This window comes from Lutra lutra, chromosome 11 (assembly GCF_902655055.1).
Source record: "Lutra lutra chromosome 11, mLutLut1.2, whole genome shotgun sequence".
Lineage (NCBI taxonomy): Eukaryota > Metazoa > Chordata > Mammalia > Carnivora > Mustelidae > Lutra > Lutra lutra.
In genome coordinates this window covers 14,633,535-14,650,208 of record NC_062288.1, presented here as the reverse complement: position 1 = coordinate 14,650,208, position 16,674 = coordinate 14,633,535, and the positions used below count along the sequence as shown (strand labels likewise).

Sequence of the window (16,674 nt, the reverse complement as noted above, 5' to 3'; positions counted from 1 at the left end):
TAGGGTTTCCATAAAGGCATGATCCAAAACTGTTCAGGTGATTCTTACTCCTTTTTTATTGCCATTCTGAACTTATGGCTCCCCTAGCAACTGTAACTTGTACCCCTGGAGCATATGTAGTATTTAGTATTTCTGTATGTAGTGTCAACTCTCATGTCATAATATACTATATATGTAACTGGTTAAGTTACAGTTGTTTTGGGAACCACAGGCTTTTTTCCATCGAAAATAAGCCCTTGCTAGCCAGCCATCCTGGTCTGTGACGAGGTAACATTCACTGGATGACCTTTTCATCCCTACCTCCCTCCCCCTGACCTCGGACCCCCAATTTGGTAGACACATCCAGTTTCAAGCATAGGTACTGAGTATAATGACAACTCAGTGTTTACTAGCCTTGTGCTAGCTGCACTATGCCATTAATATTTCTCACGGCCACGTTCATATTTACTATTCTTTTATTGGGGGGTGCTTTTATGTTGTACCTGCCTTTGGAAAAGAGGGATCAGTTCAAGAGTTGGTCTGGTTATGTGAGATGTTCCGAAGGACGGTGACATAGAACACCCATGTTTCATCCTCCTGCCTTGTGCAACCAAAACTGAAAAGCATTGGCTGTTTTCCTAGAGTGGATACTCTTAACTTTTCCTCTTCTGTTCAGCATCGCAAAGTTTTAAAAGGGAGTTTGGTGACGCCTAGAGAAATGACTAAACTTCATCTTAGTTATTCTTGTAACTCAGCTTTGCAAACAGAAAACCAAAGAAAGGGGGCAGTGTGCCGGTGGGGGGCAGTTGGGGAAGTGTAGTGGGGTAGAACATTCTCTTCCCCAGGCGCCCAGACACGCGCTGGTGGGCATGGGAGCACACTGTTGAAGCGAACTGGCCCAGAGCCAGCAGATATTTCTGCTTGGTGAGCTATCTGTTGTACTCTCAAGGGAATACCTCAATTTATCTATGTCTTCCTAAATTGAGAGCACCTTACTGTTTCAGGCTGATTTACATATAAGGCTTTTACTCGTCTGGTGATGACTTAAACGGTTAGTGAAACAAGTATGATTCTTTACCAGTGTTTATTACACATCAGCAACTAGCATCAGACTCCAGTGTGATTCTTCTGCTAAATGTTCTCTTCGTCCCTTCCATGTCTCCCACCCTCTCTATTCTCTCAACACGCATGTACATACACGCGGGGACACCACCCTCCCCAAATGACAGCTAGATACCAATCTCTCTCTTTTACATTTGAGCCCTGGCCTCCAGACTGAATGTTTATGATCTTTGTTTCTTTCGTAAGACATAAATGGGTACACTCAAACATATTTGTTGCAATGGAATAAAAATGCTCTGAAATTTTAATTATAGAATATCTAGGAAAGGCTGGACTTAAAGGAGGCATTTGTTCCCACTACTGTCCATTGGTGAAGCCTTCATGGTCCCCATGCACAGGGTCTGGTGCAGTGTCTGTACTTCCTTCTCAACATCAACAACACGACCTTTCCTTTTCCTTCTATCTTCCAATACCTCACCTCTTGCAAGTCAAAAATGACCTGTTCAAATAGACTGATAAATGAATTTATACCTAAGTGTTAATATGTGAATTACCACACCATATTTATAGTTTAAAAGGAGTTTCATGGCATTATAGTATATTAACCTTCAATATTAATGTAATGATGGAGATTTCACATTAGGCAGGTGAGACAGATGTTTCTGGGCGAATAGTTCACTCACCCTCTCAACCCATACCACTTACAAGGCCGCTTCCTCTGCCCTTAGGCAATGCTTGTACTTGATAGTGTCTGTATGGGTTGCAGACAGTTTAAAAATGACCGCTTATGGGTCTGGAATCACTCAATTCCCATGCTGAGACAAAATATGCTAGAAAGATCATTTTGTATCATAGCCAATTCTGACTTTTTTTCTTTTCCTTTTCCTTGTCTTTTTTTTTTTTTTGCATTGGGTTAGAGTTCACAGTCTGAGTTGACGACAGGTCAATGATGATTGATTAATTAATTCATGTGATTTTTATTGAGTACTGGCTATGGGTCAGGCAATACATAATGCATGGGGGATAGAATGATAACCAAGATAATTGTGGTCATTGTCCTTACTTAGATTGCAGTGTAGATAAGGAAAGAAATGAAAAACCAGTAAAAAATATATAGAAATAAAAAAGCTGTGATAAGTACCAGGAAGGAGATAAAAATTTTGGCTAAGATGGTGAATTATGATTGAAGGTGTAAAACTTACTTTAGATGGGGATATATGGGAAGGCCATGTTTAAGCTAAATCCTAAAAGTTGAATGGTCAGCTTATGGGGAATGGGGTTGGTGATGGGGTGGGAGAGACGGGGATGATGATGGATTTGGTGGTGGTGATGTGATGTTGATGACGGTTGATGGAGGTAGAGGTGGCGACAGTGCTTACGAGTCATAATGAGGATTAAAAAAAACAAAAGAGTAAAAACGGGTTAAAAAAAAAACAGCTACATCAAATGTTACTGCTTGACATTTTAGCCAAGAAGACCTAGAAATAATAATGATTAGAATGATATTAAATAACTTATTTAATCTTACCTTTGCCAGGGAAGAGTTTATCCTTGAAACTATTCTTAGTAACAAGAGAGCAAGAAATACTTCCATCACTTTTGAATTTTCTTTTGTTGATAATGAATCCTAGAAAAATACAAGGTGACTGCTTTGATTCTTTTCTTCTTTAGGCAAAATCCCGGAGTTGTGAAAGCAGTTTCTTAATATAGTACTAGTTTTGCCTTGAGGTCAATGATTTTACAAGTATCAGGGAGAAGAATAACATTTTGGGGCAGCAAACTGGTTACTGACATGCTATTTTGGTAATTTATTGATTTGATCAATTTCTTCAAAGCACTAAGTTTATTTTTCTCTTCAGGGAGAATTTCTGAATACTTCCTGATGATTATCTCCTTCTTCCCTGCCATGATCTTCCCTCTTTTCCTTCCCCTCCTGCTCTGCAGAAACAGCCTCAGCATAGAAATGTGTGGATTTCGTTAAGGACCAGGTATTAATGTTAAGTGACAATATAGAGATAATAAGTTTTAAAATTTGCTGAGTTGCTGTTGATTATATTCAGTCTTCTGCATTATCTATGGCAGAGCACTGGTGAAAAACCAACACACTTTATTTTATTTATCTTTTGTTTTTGAATTTGAGATTTAAGGACATGGAAAAAAATCTCAGCTATTTTTGTTAATTGAAAAAGCAAGTTATAAAACATTATGGACTAAATGTTTCAATTTTATAAATACAAAAACATAAAACATCAAGATTATGATAAGATGTTAATCTCTTACTAGTGGGATATTTTGAAAAATTTTTTTTTCTTTTTCTAAATTCTAAAATTTCAGCGATAAAAGGGATAACTTTGAAATAAACTACAGACAAAACACTGGCATGTTTGGGCCTTTGACCTGGTTATTCTGGTCACTTAGAAAATAATCAGAGATTTGGGTGAACAAATTGTGTTCCTCTTGTCACTTATATTAGCACTTGTGCACAAAAAGGAACTGCCTAGTGTCTAAGAGGAGGGGAGTGGTTAAATATATGAAGGTAAATCCATAGATCACGTGACATCAAAATTATGGTTTCAAAGACTTTGAATGACTATTATAATGTGAATGTTAAGTGGAAAAAAGTTAGTTTATGTAGTAAGATACTAATTACATAAAAGTGAAAATATATGGATGTAGGATAAAAGACCATAAATAAATAAGCACACTTTGGCTATGGTAATTTCTAGGTGCGGGGAATCATGTTTCTTCATTTTTCCATGAATAAGCATTCCCTTTAAAATGAAATACATAAATGAATATACATATATAAAAACGTCTATTTTAACGAGTCAGAACAGGATGACCCAGACAGGAATTATTCAGATGTTTTGGTGAAAATAATTAACCCTTCACCATCTTACTTTCCTCTGCGTTCATCCTGTGGCTCAAGTAAACAATAGCAAATAATAGCCTTGAATTTCTGTGACGTTGTCAAAACTCTAGAGAAATTCAAAGAAATCCCAAGCTTCAGGGCTGGACTATTGGCTTGTCTAACCGGTCACAGCTCGTATGTATTGTTGTTCATATGATTATTAGACATGTTACCAACTCTGTGCAATTGATCAGGAGAGTTCAAGCCCATCAGAAAGCCACAGGAGAGTTTCCTAAAGGCTGTCTTGCATACTGGACGTAGAGAATAAGAATGGGCTGTACTGACCTGTTGAGCTACAGGACATACCCATTGTATGAACTGACCAATCGCTTGGACATCCTTGGACCTCTGGCTTAGGGGACGAAGGCTGTGGACATACAGAGGAGGTCCTTAGTATATAGGTGACCGGTCAGGGGCACCTAAAGCACATTTGATCCTGACCATCTCCCATCCCAGGGTTTTGACTGCAAAGCAGATACTTTATGTATGCTGTTTACATGAATGGTCCCTGTCTGGGGTAAAAAGGCAAAGCCAGGAGGAGTAATTGTATTAACAATAATAAAAAGATACTGAAAATCCCAGTTGCCAATTACTGTGCCCCTGCAGCGCGCCAGGCCCTGCAAGAGAGGCTGGGTGTTTGTCTTCCCGTTTACTGGTGGCGCCCACCCCAGGGCTGCTATGGGACTCGCCTTCTCCTGATGGCTATAACATGTAAAGAAACAATGGCCAGGCTCTCGGCATCCGTGATGTCTAACGCCCTTCACCCCCCTGCCCACCGTTCCGTTTTGGTCCGCACCCTGATGGTGTTCCAGCTCTGTCCGAGGCAGATGAGATTCAAGGTGAGAGAAAGAACAAATCCTGTAAGGGAATTCTGTCACTCACCTCATCTTCATAATCTTCCCTGAGCTTCCTCTGCGGCTCACCCTGGTATTGATCGAGTCCCAGGCTATAGCCGACCAAGGCAGGGGGCTGAAAACCTTTCCGCGCCCCCCCGCGCCACTGTGCCTGTTTCAGCTCCAAGAAGAAAAGCCTGCTGTGAAAACAATCAGTGCATTTGCTTTAGATCTAAGTGATTCCAACTAGGTCGATGCTTCATGCTGATGTGTTGAAAACATTTAAAAAATTTCTCAGAGTTTGATTTCCACGGGAACATTGCGGCATGTATCTGAGTGTCTGCGGTTGTCCCCCCCCCCCCCCCCCCCCACTAAGGCCGCCGACAACTGCTTCCTGCCACAGCACACAAAAGCAGTAGGCAAAGGAGGCTTTTGTCTGCGTGGAGATATCCTACGAATGCTTTTGGGGAAAAGGGAGGAACGTGTGCACAGGTCTGGTTGATAGCCGCGTGTGATCTTCACCAACGGGGGTGGGGTTTCTTGTTTGTTTGTTTCATCCCTGAAGTGAATGTGATCCAATGTCGACTGAGCATAAGCGGGAGGGAATGGATAGCTCTCTGGTTTGGTTATGAGTTTTGAGATTTTTCTCAAAATCTTGTAGCAGGCCAGTCATTTATAATAAGGCCTTCTCTTTTAAGTGGTCCACCGGATCTCTGCAAGTTTAAGTTTATTTTCAGAAATAACTGGAGTTCTTCATCACATCTTGGCAGCGAGAGGTAAAAGAAGCATTACAGAAAGGAGCGATCCCCACCCGAATTAATATTTATTCAATCTCTGCTGGGGGGAGGCGGGACTCAGGACAATATTTAATGATAGAAACACGGTAGCAAATTTTCCACCTGAAAAATAATCCCTGGAGGACGGAAGCTTGTACCAGCATTTTGGTGGTGTTGGAGAACATGATTAGGGGTGAGAAGTACACTTTAAAACTGTGGGGGTCAGGGCATCCATACACTGATGAAACCTGGTCACCTTTCCAAATTCCTCATTAATAGCATGTTATTTAGCAGAGCCCAGATCAGTTAAGAGCAAACCCAAACCCAAAACTAATCTACCAGCCACACTTTCCAAATTACTTTTCCTTCATTGGAGATGAGGTCGGAGGACTGACATATGGGTTTCTGGGTTTTTTTTTTCCATAGAGTTCCTTGGGAGATCTGTGGCCGAGTCAGAGGGAACTCAGAGGCTCGGTGTTCCATCCGCCAAGTCCTATAAAAACTACTGTGTGTGTCTCTTCAGCTGAGTTTTCTTTGCAATGCCATCATTGAAATCAAATGTTGGGGTTTTCTTCTAGGCATGAACTCTCTGGGGTTGTGTTACCCTGTTTCCTGTTTACTGTCAAGACGCTGAGAGAATGTTCTTATAATGACCCAAGAGGAAGTGGCAAATGAATGCTCTTCTTCAGGTATTTTGTTGATTTTTCAGACTGCCTACCAATAGGAACATTTCCACAAAACCATAACTTGTGAGTTTACTGTATCAATCTGGGAGAAAGCATTGTCATATGTTCCCTTTAGTGAAACGAGTATGATCACCTTTCTGGTCTGATGTGTTGTTTCTCTCAAAGGTTAAAATTCTTTTTTTTTTTTTTTTTTTTTTTTTTGGCCAGAATTATTCCTTAATTCATTGCCTGGTCTTGCCTCTGGTTAGTTCTGTATCCATGAGTGCTATTGGGGTTTATTTTGCTGAACACCTACATCGAGTACATGTTGTTCATACACTTGACTGTTAGAGCTTAGATTCTGAACACAAACTGTGTCTAGATGGCCCCCTGTGGAATTTTTTTTTCTATCTCATTTAAAAGAATAAGATGAAGGGGTTGCAGCTTTCATGGGGAAAGATGCTATAGATCTTTGTGTGTTACTTTACACTTGTATTTTGATAGATCTTTCTATCTGGAAAGCCCAAACGCATTCAGGGGATTAGTTCAGTGAAACTCATAGCTTCCTCATGAAGAAGATGGGACAAAAATTTCAGCTGAATGTACTCTTTGAAGGCACGAAAGACTTGTGATTAAGGGCAGCCTAGGTCAGTGCTCCTGGGTCTGGGAGCAGGACTTGACTGCAGCTTTCTAGTTTTCTTCTCTTTGTATTAGATGTTTGCATCTCTAAAATGGGACAACATTTAGAATGTCTTGATCTATAGAGTTTTAGACCCTGGAGATAATATAATCAGCAAGTTTGCTGTGATAATGCTATTTTGTGGTGGCCCCTAGCTGGAAGAAAGCATCATTTATGTAAAACTGTGTCCCTTTTTTCCCAATAACAGCATTTGGCTAAAAACATTAAGAATGTAGAGCTGCTGTAAGTCAGCGAGTGAGGGCAATAATTCTGAAATGTCATCTCTCCAGCACCATTTCATTCATTTAAAAAACGAACTCCTTGAATGTGCTGCAGAACTCCTATTTGTACTTTAAATGTACTATCAAGAGCCCTATTTGTAAAGAATTTATGCACTTAATTTATGTACTCAGCTTGTCAAGTTACTTTGTTTCTGGATTTTCCCCCGCAGAGCAATGGGGAGAGTCCACATTGAGCTGCTGCAAAGAGAAAAACTATAGGCTTATAATAAGCTTATACTGGCTCATGCGTGAAGCTTAGACTACTATAGATTTTCCAGAAAATCAAATATGGATGTTGCAGAAATATCTTTTCTTGCCAGAAGAAGCGACTCATTATGGGACCGTTAACTGTGTATCTCTTGGGAGTGTCCTTAAGCGGTTATTTAAAAGCCAGTGTTTACCAGCAGAACTTTCAGAGAAACATAACCCGACGCTAGCAGTTCAGCAAAGCTGCTTTAAATGAACATTTCCCCACAGGAGATTATTTCAGATGAATCTGTGGAAATGGCAGGTGGCATGGAGTTCTCTTTCAGCTGATTGGAAAAGCAGGTTTTCATGACAGTAGACGCTTTACATTTAAAAATGAAGGTGAACATACAGTAAAATAAATGGATAAAATTAGTTTTCCAGAAATAATAAGATTTTAGATACTCTACAGCAACTTATAATGTTAAAAATCCTTCTGTGCCTTGGGTAATATGAAGATGACATTACTGACTTGCATGGGATGCTTATGGGTATGGCACGTCCTACTCCAGCTGATGCATCCCATTAAAATACTGAATGTGGAATCTCATGGATTCAGAGGAAACTGAACTATAGACTTTTTATACTTGGTCAACTTATTTTTTATTCTTCTGAAACCTTCTAATTGTCAGTATGGCTCAGTCCTGGAAAGGGAACTGCAGGCTTTTGTTTTTGTGTTTTGTTTGCTGGGCTTCCTTGGAACTTGGAGGATTGTGTGGAACTCTGTCTCACACAGGTTGGAGAGCTTTTTTTCACAGAAGGCAATAAAAATATACCCCTGGTTTAATAAATGGTGGGTCCGGGGCTGCCTGGGTGGCTCAGTGGGTTAAGCCTCTGCCTTCGGCTCAGGTCCTGATCTCAGGGTTCTGGGATCGAGTCCCACATCGGGCTCTCTGCTAGGCGGGGAGCCTCCTTCCTCCTCTCTCTCTCTCTCTCTCTCTCTGCTTGTGATCTCTCTCTCTGTCAAATAAATAAAATCTTAAAAAAAAAAATGGTGGGTCCTCCCCCATTCTTAGTTTCCTTTTGGCAGAAGCTGAATTATTTCCATAAAGCCATTGCTTCCTTCTTTCTAGTACTAATGACCCCCCTTTTTTTTCAGACGTATGGCATATGAAGATAAATAATTGTCTTCCTCCTTGTAGTTCCCATTCAGATGAACACTGAGAATATTTAGCTTCTTTTAATTATGATGTTTAAAAAAACTCCACTGAATTTAAACAATTATATTAGTAACATTGTCAGAATGTTGTATTTCATTGACAAGCAGAATTTCAAAAATCCTTGGATGCCTACGAATTTCTTGTTCTTCAAATCTATTTTCTCCTTCTGCTTAAAAAAAAATATCATGAAGACTATTAATTGTACCTGTAGCTCTAATTATGTCTATATCTCTTTTCTTATGATGTAAAGTAGGACGTTCAGTTTGGAGGTAGAAGTTGGTTTTTGGAAACAGATTAATTTGCTTATTCATTTGTTTACTCATTCATTCATTCGTTTTATTCATTCACTTATTCACTCACCAATTAATCAACGGTTATTTGGTAGGATTTTGTTGAATACTGAAGAAAAAAGTAAAAAACACATGTTTTTTTGCCCCCAAAGAGCTTATGGTTTATTGTAAAAAAAAAAAAAAAAAAGGTCAACACATAATTACAATGTAATGATATTTGCCTTAATTCATCCAACCAACAAATATTGAGTCCCTACTATGAGCTGAGCACATTCCTAAGAATCATGGTATGAGGAGTAAAGTTTCTGTCTTCTTACCAGGAGACCTCATCTGCCACACATCCCTTTGACTCTGACATGGCTATTTTGGGCGTTGGTCCGACCTCTTTCTGTTGCAAATGGCAGAAACCAAAAACAAGCTGTTATGTAACAGAGGGGCTAATTCCTGGCTCACCTAATTGATGAATCCAGGGATAGGATTATCTTCAGACAGAGGCAGACTCTGAGGTTCAAATAATTCTATCAGGGCTATGTCTCTGTCTCAGTGGCTCACCAGTATTTTCCTTTCTTTCTCCCATTACTTTCTCCTGCAGTAGGAAATATGCAATGTTTCTGACTGCTCGTTCAATTTCTCTCAATTGGCAGGAGTAACCGTGCTTGAGGCAATGACCTGAACTTATGTGGTTACAAAACCTCACCTGAACTGGTATGTTCAGATCATTCAAATCACTTACATATTTTTTTTCTGAAGAAATGTTAATTAGTGCTATGTTCCAGAATGTGCTGGACTGTGACTTAATATATATCCTAAGCATTGTATTATGCTTATAAAATCTCTCAGATTCTGAGTCCTGACTCATATCTTGCTCCAGTGGAATCATATAAGGGATTGTGAGCCCATATAATTAGGTTTTTATATTTATCCGTAAATTGAGTCTAAAAAATGAGGAAAAAATTCCAGTATTTGAAATAGTCACTATAAAACCAAATTAAGTGGTTTTTGTTTGTTTGTGTGTTTTGTTATAAAACAACAAAAAAGGGGCACCTGGGTGGCTTAGTTGGTTAAGCATCTGCTTTCAGCTCAGGTCATGATCCCAGGATCCTAGAATCAAGCCCTGCATCAGACTCCTTGCTCAGTGGGGAGTCTGCTTCTCCCTCCCCCTGCTGTTCCCCCTGCTTGTGCTTGTGCTCTCTCTCTCTCTCTAATAAATACATAAAAATTAAAACAACAACAACAACAACAAAAGTGTATTTTAAGACATAGAATCTTATGTCTTCAAAGCAGGGTCACTAAAAGTAGAAATAGAAAATTGGAAGTAGGGAGGGAAATGGAGCAGGATATTTTTATTCTCGAATATTTTAATAAGCTTTTGCCTTTTCCTGAAGAAGATTCACTTCCTCTGCCAAGAAATTCATTCCTTAGAATTCATTTGCTTTTGGAAACACCCTTTTCAGAGTTCCCTGGCTCCAAGTTCTGTTGTAGCCTGGCTTTCCAGATCCCCTGCATGGCTATCTTCTGGAATTTCCTTTCATTTTGCTGCCTTATTTGGTCCAGGGTTTCTTAAATCTCATATTTTCCTCACTCTTAAATTCCATTTTTTGTTGTTTTTATTCTTGGAGTACATTTTCAAGTAATTCTTTTTTTTTTTTTAAGATTTTGTTTATTTATTTGTCAGAGAGAGAGAGCGAGAGTGAGCGAGCACAAGCAGGGAGAGTGGCAGGCAGAGCAAGGAACCCGATGCCGGAATCGATCCCAGGACACTGGGATCATGACCAGAGTAAAGACAGATGCTTAACCGACAGAGCCACCTAGCCATCCCTTTATAAGTAATTCTTTAAGAACAAATCTGTAGATGGTAAATTTTGGGAGTCCCTGCATGTCTGAAAATGACTTTATTTTGTCATTACTCTTTATGGACAGCTAGAATTTAGACTCAAAATCATTTTCACTCAGAACTTACAAAGGCATTGCTCCACTGTTTTGGGCATATAGCGCTACTTAGAAATGTCCAAAACCAATTTGGTCCTTCTTTGTTTGAAGATGTATGTAATCTCTTTGGAAGCTTTTAGGATCTTCTTTAAGAATCCTGATGTTCTTGAAATTTTATAATACTGTATTCAGATTTTTCCCCCCATTCTTTCTGCTCAGCACCATATAGAATCTTCCAAAATGACGACATATTCTTTTTGTTGGTTTGTTTCATCTTTGAATAATTTCATTCTTTTTATTCCTTTGGTAAATTACTCACATCCCTTTGCTTCCCTACCTCTTTCTGGAACTACTAGTAGTAGATGTGGGTCCTAATGGATTGAGTGTGCTGAAATTCTTCACATTTTCTGATTATTTGTCATTTTTTCCTAGATTCTGCAAAGTTTCCTTGATTTTTTTCATTTAGTATTCTATCAAACTTTCAAATGTCAAGAATTACATTATGAATTTTGATAAACCTTGTTCTTCTTACCATTGCAAAGTGTTCTTGTTTTATGAATAAAATAATTTGTCAGATCTCCCTCATAAAACCAACTAAAATTATTTTAAGATTCCTTGCTCTTCCTTGAATTGTTTCTCTTTCCTCTAGCAATAGTGGATATTGCTGTTTGTTTGGATTCTTTTGGTTTATTTTTTTATTTTTTTAAAGATTTTATTTATTTATTTGACAGACAGAGATCACAAATAGGCAGAGAGGCAGGCAGAGAGAGAGGGAAGCAGGCTCCCTGCTAAGCAGAGAGCCGGATATGGGGCTCGATCCCAGGACCCTGGGATCATGACCTGGGCCAAAGGCAGAGGCTTAACCCACTGAGCCACCCAAGTGCCCACTTTTGGTTTGTTTTTTGCTATGATTTTTCTCAAGTAATTGACAATAGTTGATTATCCATTTGTATTTATGAATAAAGCGTAGGATAAGCATTACATGTTGCTTTCATGGCTTTCCTTTGCTGCTTAGCTATGTCAGACCTCACCCTAGGTTGTATGGAACTAGGAGTAGTTGAACAGGTTGGGTGTGCCCTCTCAGCCCCAAAAGAAAGTTGGCCCCCACTCTGGGGTCCCATCCTTACTCTGGAAGCCAGTGCCTCCATTTTGAAAAATGTTGACAAGGATCAGAGGGGACTGCCTTATTCAGGCCCTGATTATATAATGAAATCTTTTTATCAGACAATGAGATGAAATATTCAGAATGGTAAGAAAAAGGGGAAAATGATATTAATCCCAATACTCAAATATCTAATCAGGATATTGTTATATAACAATCAGGTATCACCCATATTATTTTCTCAGTCTACTATTGATAAGTCTACTATTGATGATGTGATTTCTTTCATCTCCAAAGTCTATGCAGAAGTGTTAGTTTCCACAATTATGGCAGTCAGGACCAAGTGTGGGCTAACTGGTGTATCTGCTTAACGAGTTTGTTGAGATGGTCTGTATAGTCTTATCCATGATTCCTTTTCATTACTGTTCCTTGGCAATTTGAAAAGAATATGTATTTTACATCTGTAACATATGAAGTTTCTCTCTTACTCTTTCTTCTCAGTAAATCAGACTCATAATTGTGTTATTTAAGTACTCTGCATTTTTTATCTACTTGATCTGTCACATTTTGAAAGAGGCATGTTATTTCCCTTAAGACTGCAGACTGTTCTTTGTCTAATATATTTCGTGATTAGTTTTTTTTTTTTTTCAGTGTAAAAAGTTTCTTGACATAACTGTTTGGCAGAGTGTACCTTTTATAAATATGAAATATCCCATTTAGTGCATTTTGCTTCAGCTTTACTTTAATAGTAATATTACCACTTGCTTTCCTTTTGTTTCCATTTGCTTTGCATATCTTCAGCTATTTTCAACCTTTATCATTTTATTAAAATGCTCTCTTAAACAGCCTCTGAACTGAGGTTTACCTTTCTTCTCTAATTTTAGACATTGTCTTATATACAGAAATTTAGTTCACTCCACGTGTTATGTTAATCGATTTGTTTGGTCTTGGTCTTATTCTTACCTGATACCTTCTATGTTTTGTGTGTCTCTCTCTCTCTCTCTCCCTCCCTTCCTTCCCTGGGAGTGATTAATTTTTTTCTTACTGATTTAATTCTGCATCTCATTTATCTTCTACTAGTGAGGAATTTTCGTAAGAAATGTACTTGACCAACTTTTTTTTTTTAACAACAAGATCTAAACTTGTATTTGTAGCCTCTCTCCATAATCCCAGGATAAAGTTAAGAATTTTAATATTAATTCACTCTATCCCAGTAATGCCATCTTTTATTAAAAGTATATAAAATTTGGGGGGCACCTGGTTGACTCAGTTGGTTAAGTGACAAACTTGATTTTGGCTAAGGTCATGATCTCTGAGTCATGAGTCTGAGCACAGCATCTGGCTCCACACTGAGCTTGAAGCCTGCTTAGAATTCTCTCTCTCCTTCTCCTTCTGTCCTTCCCCAGGCCCTACAACCTTGCTAGCTTGCTTGCTTTCTCTTGCTCTCTCCCTCCTTCTCTAAAAAAAAAAGTATATGAAATTTTAGCTTCAGAATTTATTAAAAAGAAGTTTATTTTTCCTTTAAAAATCCTTTCTTCATAATTGATCTAGGCTTCAAAAATACATTGTTAGTAATTTCTTACACTTAACATTTATTTTCTTGATTTTATTCCCAAAACATTTCATGTATAGTAAAAATTCCTTTTATTCTATTACAATTATGTTGATTCCCATCTGCCTTAGTGATTTTTTTTAAGTAGAAAGACCATAGAAGTCTCAATCACTGCATTAAAAAAGTGAAAAATTATGATTTATGTAAGAATAGAATTCCAGGAAAGTAGTTCGTTTTGCTAAATATTTCTAGAAATCGTACTGCATTCCTTAGTGTTAGTTGGAAGATCCTTGTGAGAAACTTTTTTGACTTACCTGTAAAGAATTGAGGCATTAAGGACAATGTGTATATTAGTGTGAATATATGTATATACTGTCATTTTTGAGGAATGGCCTGCCTGTAATTTTGGCATATTCTTCCTGTTTTCTTTTCATGATATTAGGTGATGGTGATAGTAGAGGAGATATTTTAAGTATTTTACGTGTGCAAATAAAATTTGGCAAGCATTTCAAGATTTTTTATATTGGTTTCTAAAATCCAATTCTGGCAACCCACAGTTCTAGCACTTCTTTTCTATACATATTCATGATTTTATCTTTATCCTTGGAATCCAGAAATTTGTCAGGATATGTCAGGAGATGGGCCTTAGAGAATAATCCTGCCTTGCTCCTAGAAGGCCTTTGGATATAAGGACTTGTGACTTTCTTCAATTCAGGAAAAATGTCTTTATTTTATCTCTAAGTAATGCTTTTCTTTGATTTTCTCTGTTCTTTTCTCTTTTCTTTTGTGATATCTTGTATGTGCTATTTTCTGCATTCTTTCCTTTGGCCTTCCAGTTTTTTTAATTTGTCTTTTTCCCCTTTGCCAATTGTTTGTTTGTTATGCCTGGCAGCTCCCCATCCTTTTTTCTGAATAAAGTGTTTTCTCAAAATCCACTGAAATGGTTTGAATATATGTCTACTAAATGTTGTCCAGTTTCCTACGTTGATATTTTCTATACGTGTTGTTAATTCTGATTGCATATCCTGATTACCTCCTCACCCCTCATTTTTTATAATAAAACACACAGATGTGCATTTCAGTCAGTTTTGACGTGTGTGTGCCTTGGTTACCACCAACCCTACCAAGGCATAGAACAATCTCAGGGACCAGAAAGCTCCCTAGTGCCTCAGAGGCATTTGTTATTTTAATTTTGTCATTATAGTTTATGTTTTTCTTGTTCTAGAGCTTCATATAAATAGAACCATACAGTGTGTTCCCTTTTATGACTTGCTTCTTCCCCTCAGCATAATGTCTACAAGATGAACCAAGCTACTTTCCTTCCCTCCTTCCTTCTTTCCTCTCTCTCTTTCTCCCTCCCTCCCTCCTTTCTTCCTCCTTCCCTTCCCTTCCCTTCCCATCCTTTCCCTTCCCTTCCCTTCCCTTTTCTTTCTCTCATCCTTTTTCCTTTGAGGAGTATTGAGGAATATTCCATTGGGAAATAAACTTGGAGGAGTGTACCATTGGCAGATAGACCTTGTTCACCCACTTATCTCTTAAATATTTGGGTTGTTTGAAGTTCTGAGCTTCTATGAACAAACTGCTATGAACATTCTTCTGCAAGTCTTTGTAGAGACATATGCTTTCATTTCTTTGGGGTAAATATCTAGGAGTGGAATTGTTAAATCATTGGGTAGGTATATATCTTTGTAGGTATATAAACTGTCGGCTTTCCAGAAGGTTGACCCATTTTACACATCTAATAGCAGTGTATGATAGTCAAGCTGCCCCATATCCTCACCAGCACTTGGTATGTTTGAGTCTACCTTCAGCCATTCTAATAAGTATGTAGTGGTCCTTCATTGTGGCTTAAAAAAATGTATGTATTTACTATTTAAGAGAAAAGGAGAGGGAGAGAGAGTGTGTATGTGTGTGCATGCATGAGTGGAGCGGGGGCAGAGGGAGAAGGAGAGAATCTCAAGCCAACTTCCTGCTGAGTGCTGAGCCCCAGGGCTCAATCCCACAACCCTGAGCTCATGACTTGAGCTGAAATCAAGAGTCTGGTGCTTAACTGTCTGAGCCACCCAGGCGACCCTCATTGTAGTTTTATGTTGTATTTCCTTGACAAATAATGATGTTGGACATCTTTTAATATACTTATTGACCATTTGTATGTCTTCCTTTTTCAAGTATTTGTTTAAGTCTTTTACCTAGTTTTAAAAATTCATTATTTATTTATTTGTTTATTTATTTATTTTTAAGACTTACTTATTTATTTTAGAGAGAGGGAAGGAAAGGGGAGGGAGAGAGAAACTTAAGCAGACTCCACCATTCATCCCAGATCCTGATGTGGGGCTCCATCTCACATCCTGAGCCAAAACCAAGAGTTGTATGCTTAACTGATTGCACTGCCTAGGTGTCCCAAAATTCATTAAAAAAAAAAAAAGAATTATTTTGTGGTAGTTTTAAAATATATAAGTATGCTAGCCCTTAATGGATATCTTGGTTCTATAACTATATCTATATAGGGAGGATTTTTTTATCAATTTCTAGCTTGCATTTTTAAAAATATTTTATTTATTTATTTGAGAGAGAGACAGAGACAGAGAGAGAGAGGAATGCACAAGCGGGGGAGGGGGAGAGGGAGAAGTAGACTCCCCCTGAGCAGGGAGCCCGATGGGGGGGCTTGATCCATGACCTTGGGACCATGACCTGAGCCGAAGGCAGACCCTTAACTGACTAAGCCACCCAGGCGCCCCTGCATTTTTATTTCTAAACTAAAGTTTTTCAGAGCAGATATTTTAGATTTTGATAAAGCCCAATGTGTTATGTTTTCCTTTTGCGGTTGCTGCTTTTTGTATCTTGTCTAAGATGCCTTGTCCCCCAGTGGCCACTTGGCAATATCTGCAATGTCTAGAGACATTTTTTTTTTTTTGTCACAACTTGGGTAGGTGGGGAGCTACGAGCACCTAATGGGTAGAGGTCAAGGATAGTGCTGAGCATCATGCCACGGACAGGACAGTTTCCTCACAACCTAGAATTATCCAGCTCCATATGTCAATAGTGTCAAAAGAAATGTGGTCCAAATGACTTTTCCATTTTTCTTTTGGAGGTTTCTTATTAGGAGGTTTTTTCCATTGAATTCATTTATTCATTTTCCAGTTCATTCATTTGTAAGGTTTTGTAATCTATATTATACCATAGCTACCATTCGTCAAGCATATCCTATG

General features: G+C 38.4%; 1 protein-coding gene across 1 annotated transcript in view; it reads left to right on the top strand.

Annotated features, from left to right (window-relative positions):
- The window catches only part of POU6F2 (POU class 6 homeobox 2), a 490,143-nt gene that overhangs the window by 20,402 nt on the left and 453,067 nt on the right, over positions 1 to 16,674 (top strand). Inside the window, exon 2 of the mRNA XM_047695942.1 lies at positions 6,140 to 6,250. Coding sequence (XP_047551898.1) covers positions 6,233 to 6,250 — 18 coding nt within the window. The 5' untranslated portion in view covers positions 6,140 to 6,232. The remainder of the gene's footprint in view (positions 1 to 6,139; positions 6,251 to 16,674) is intronic.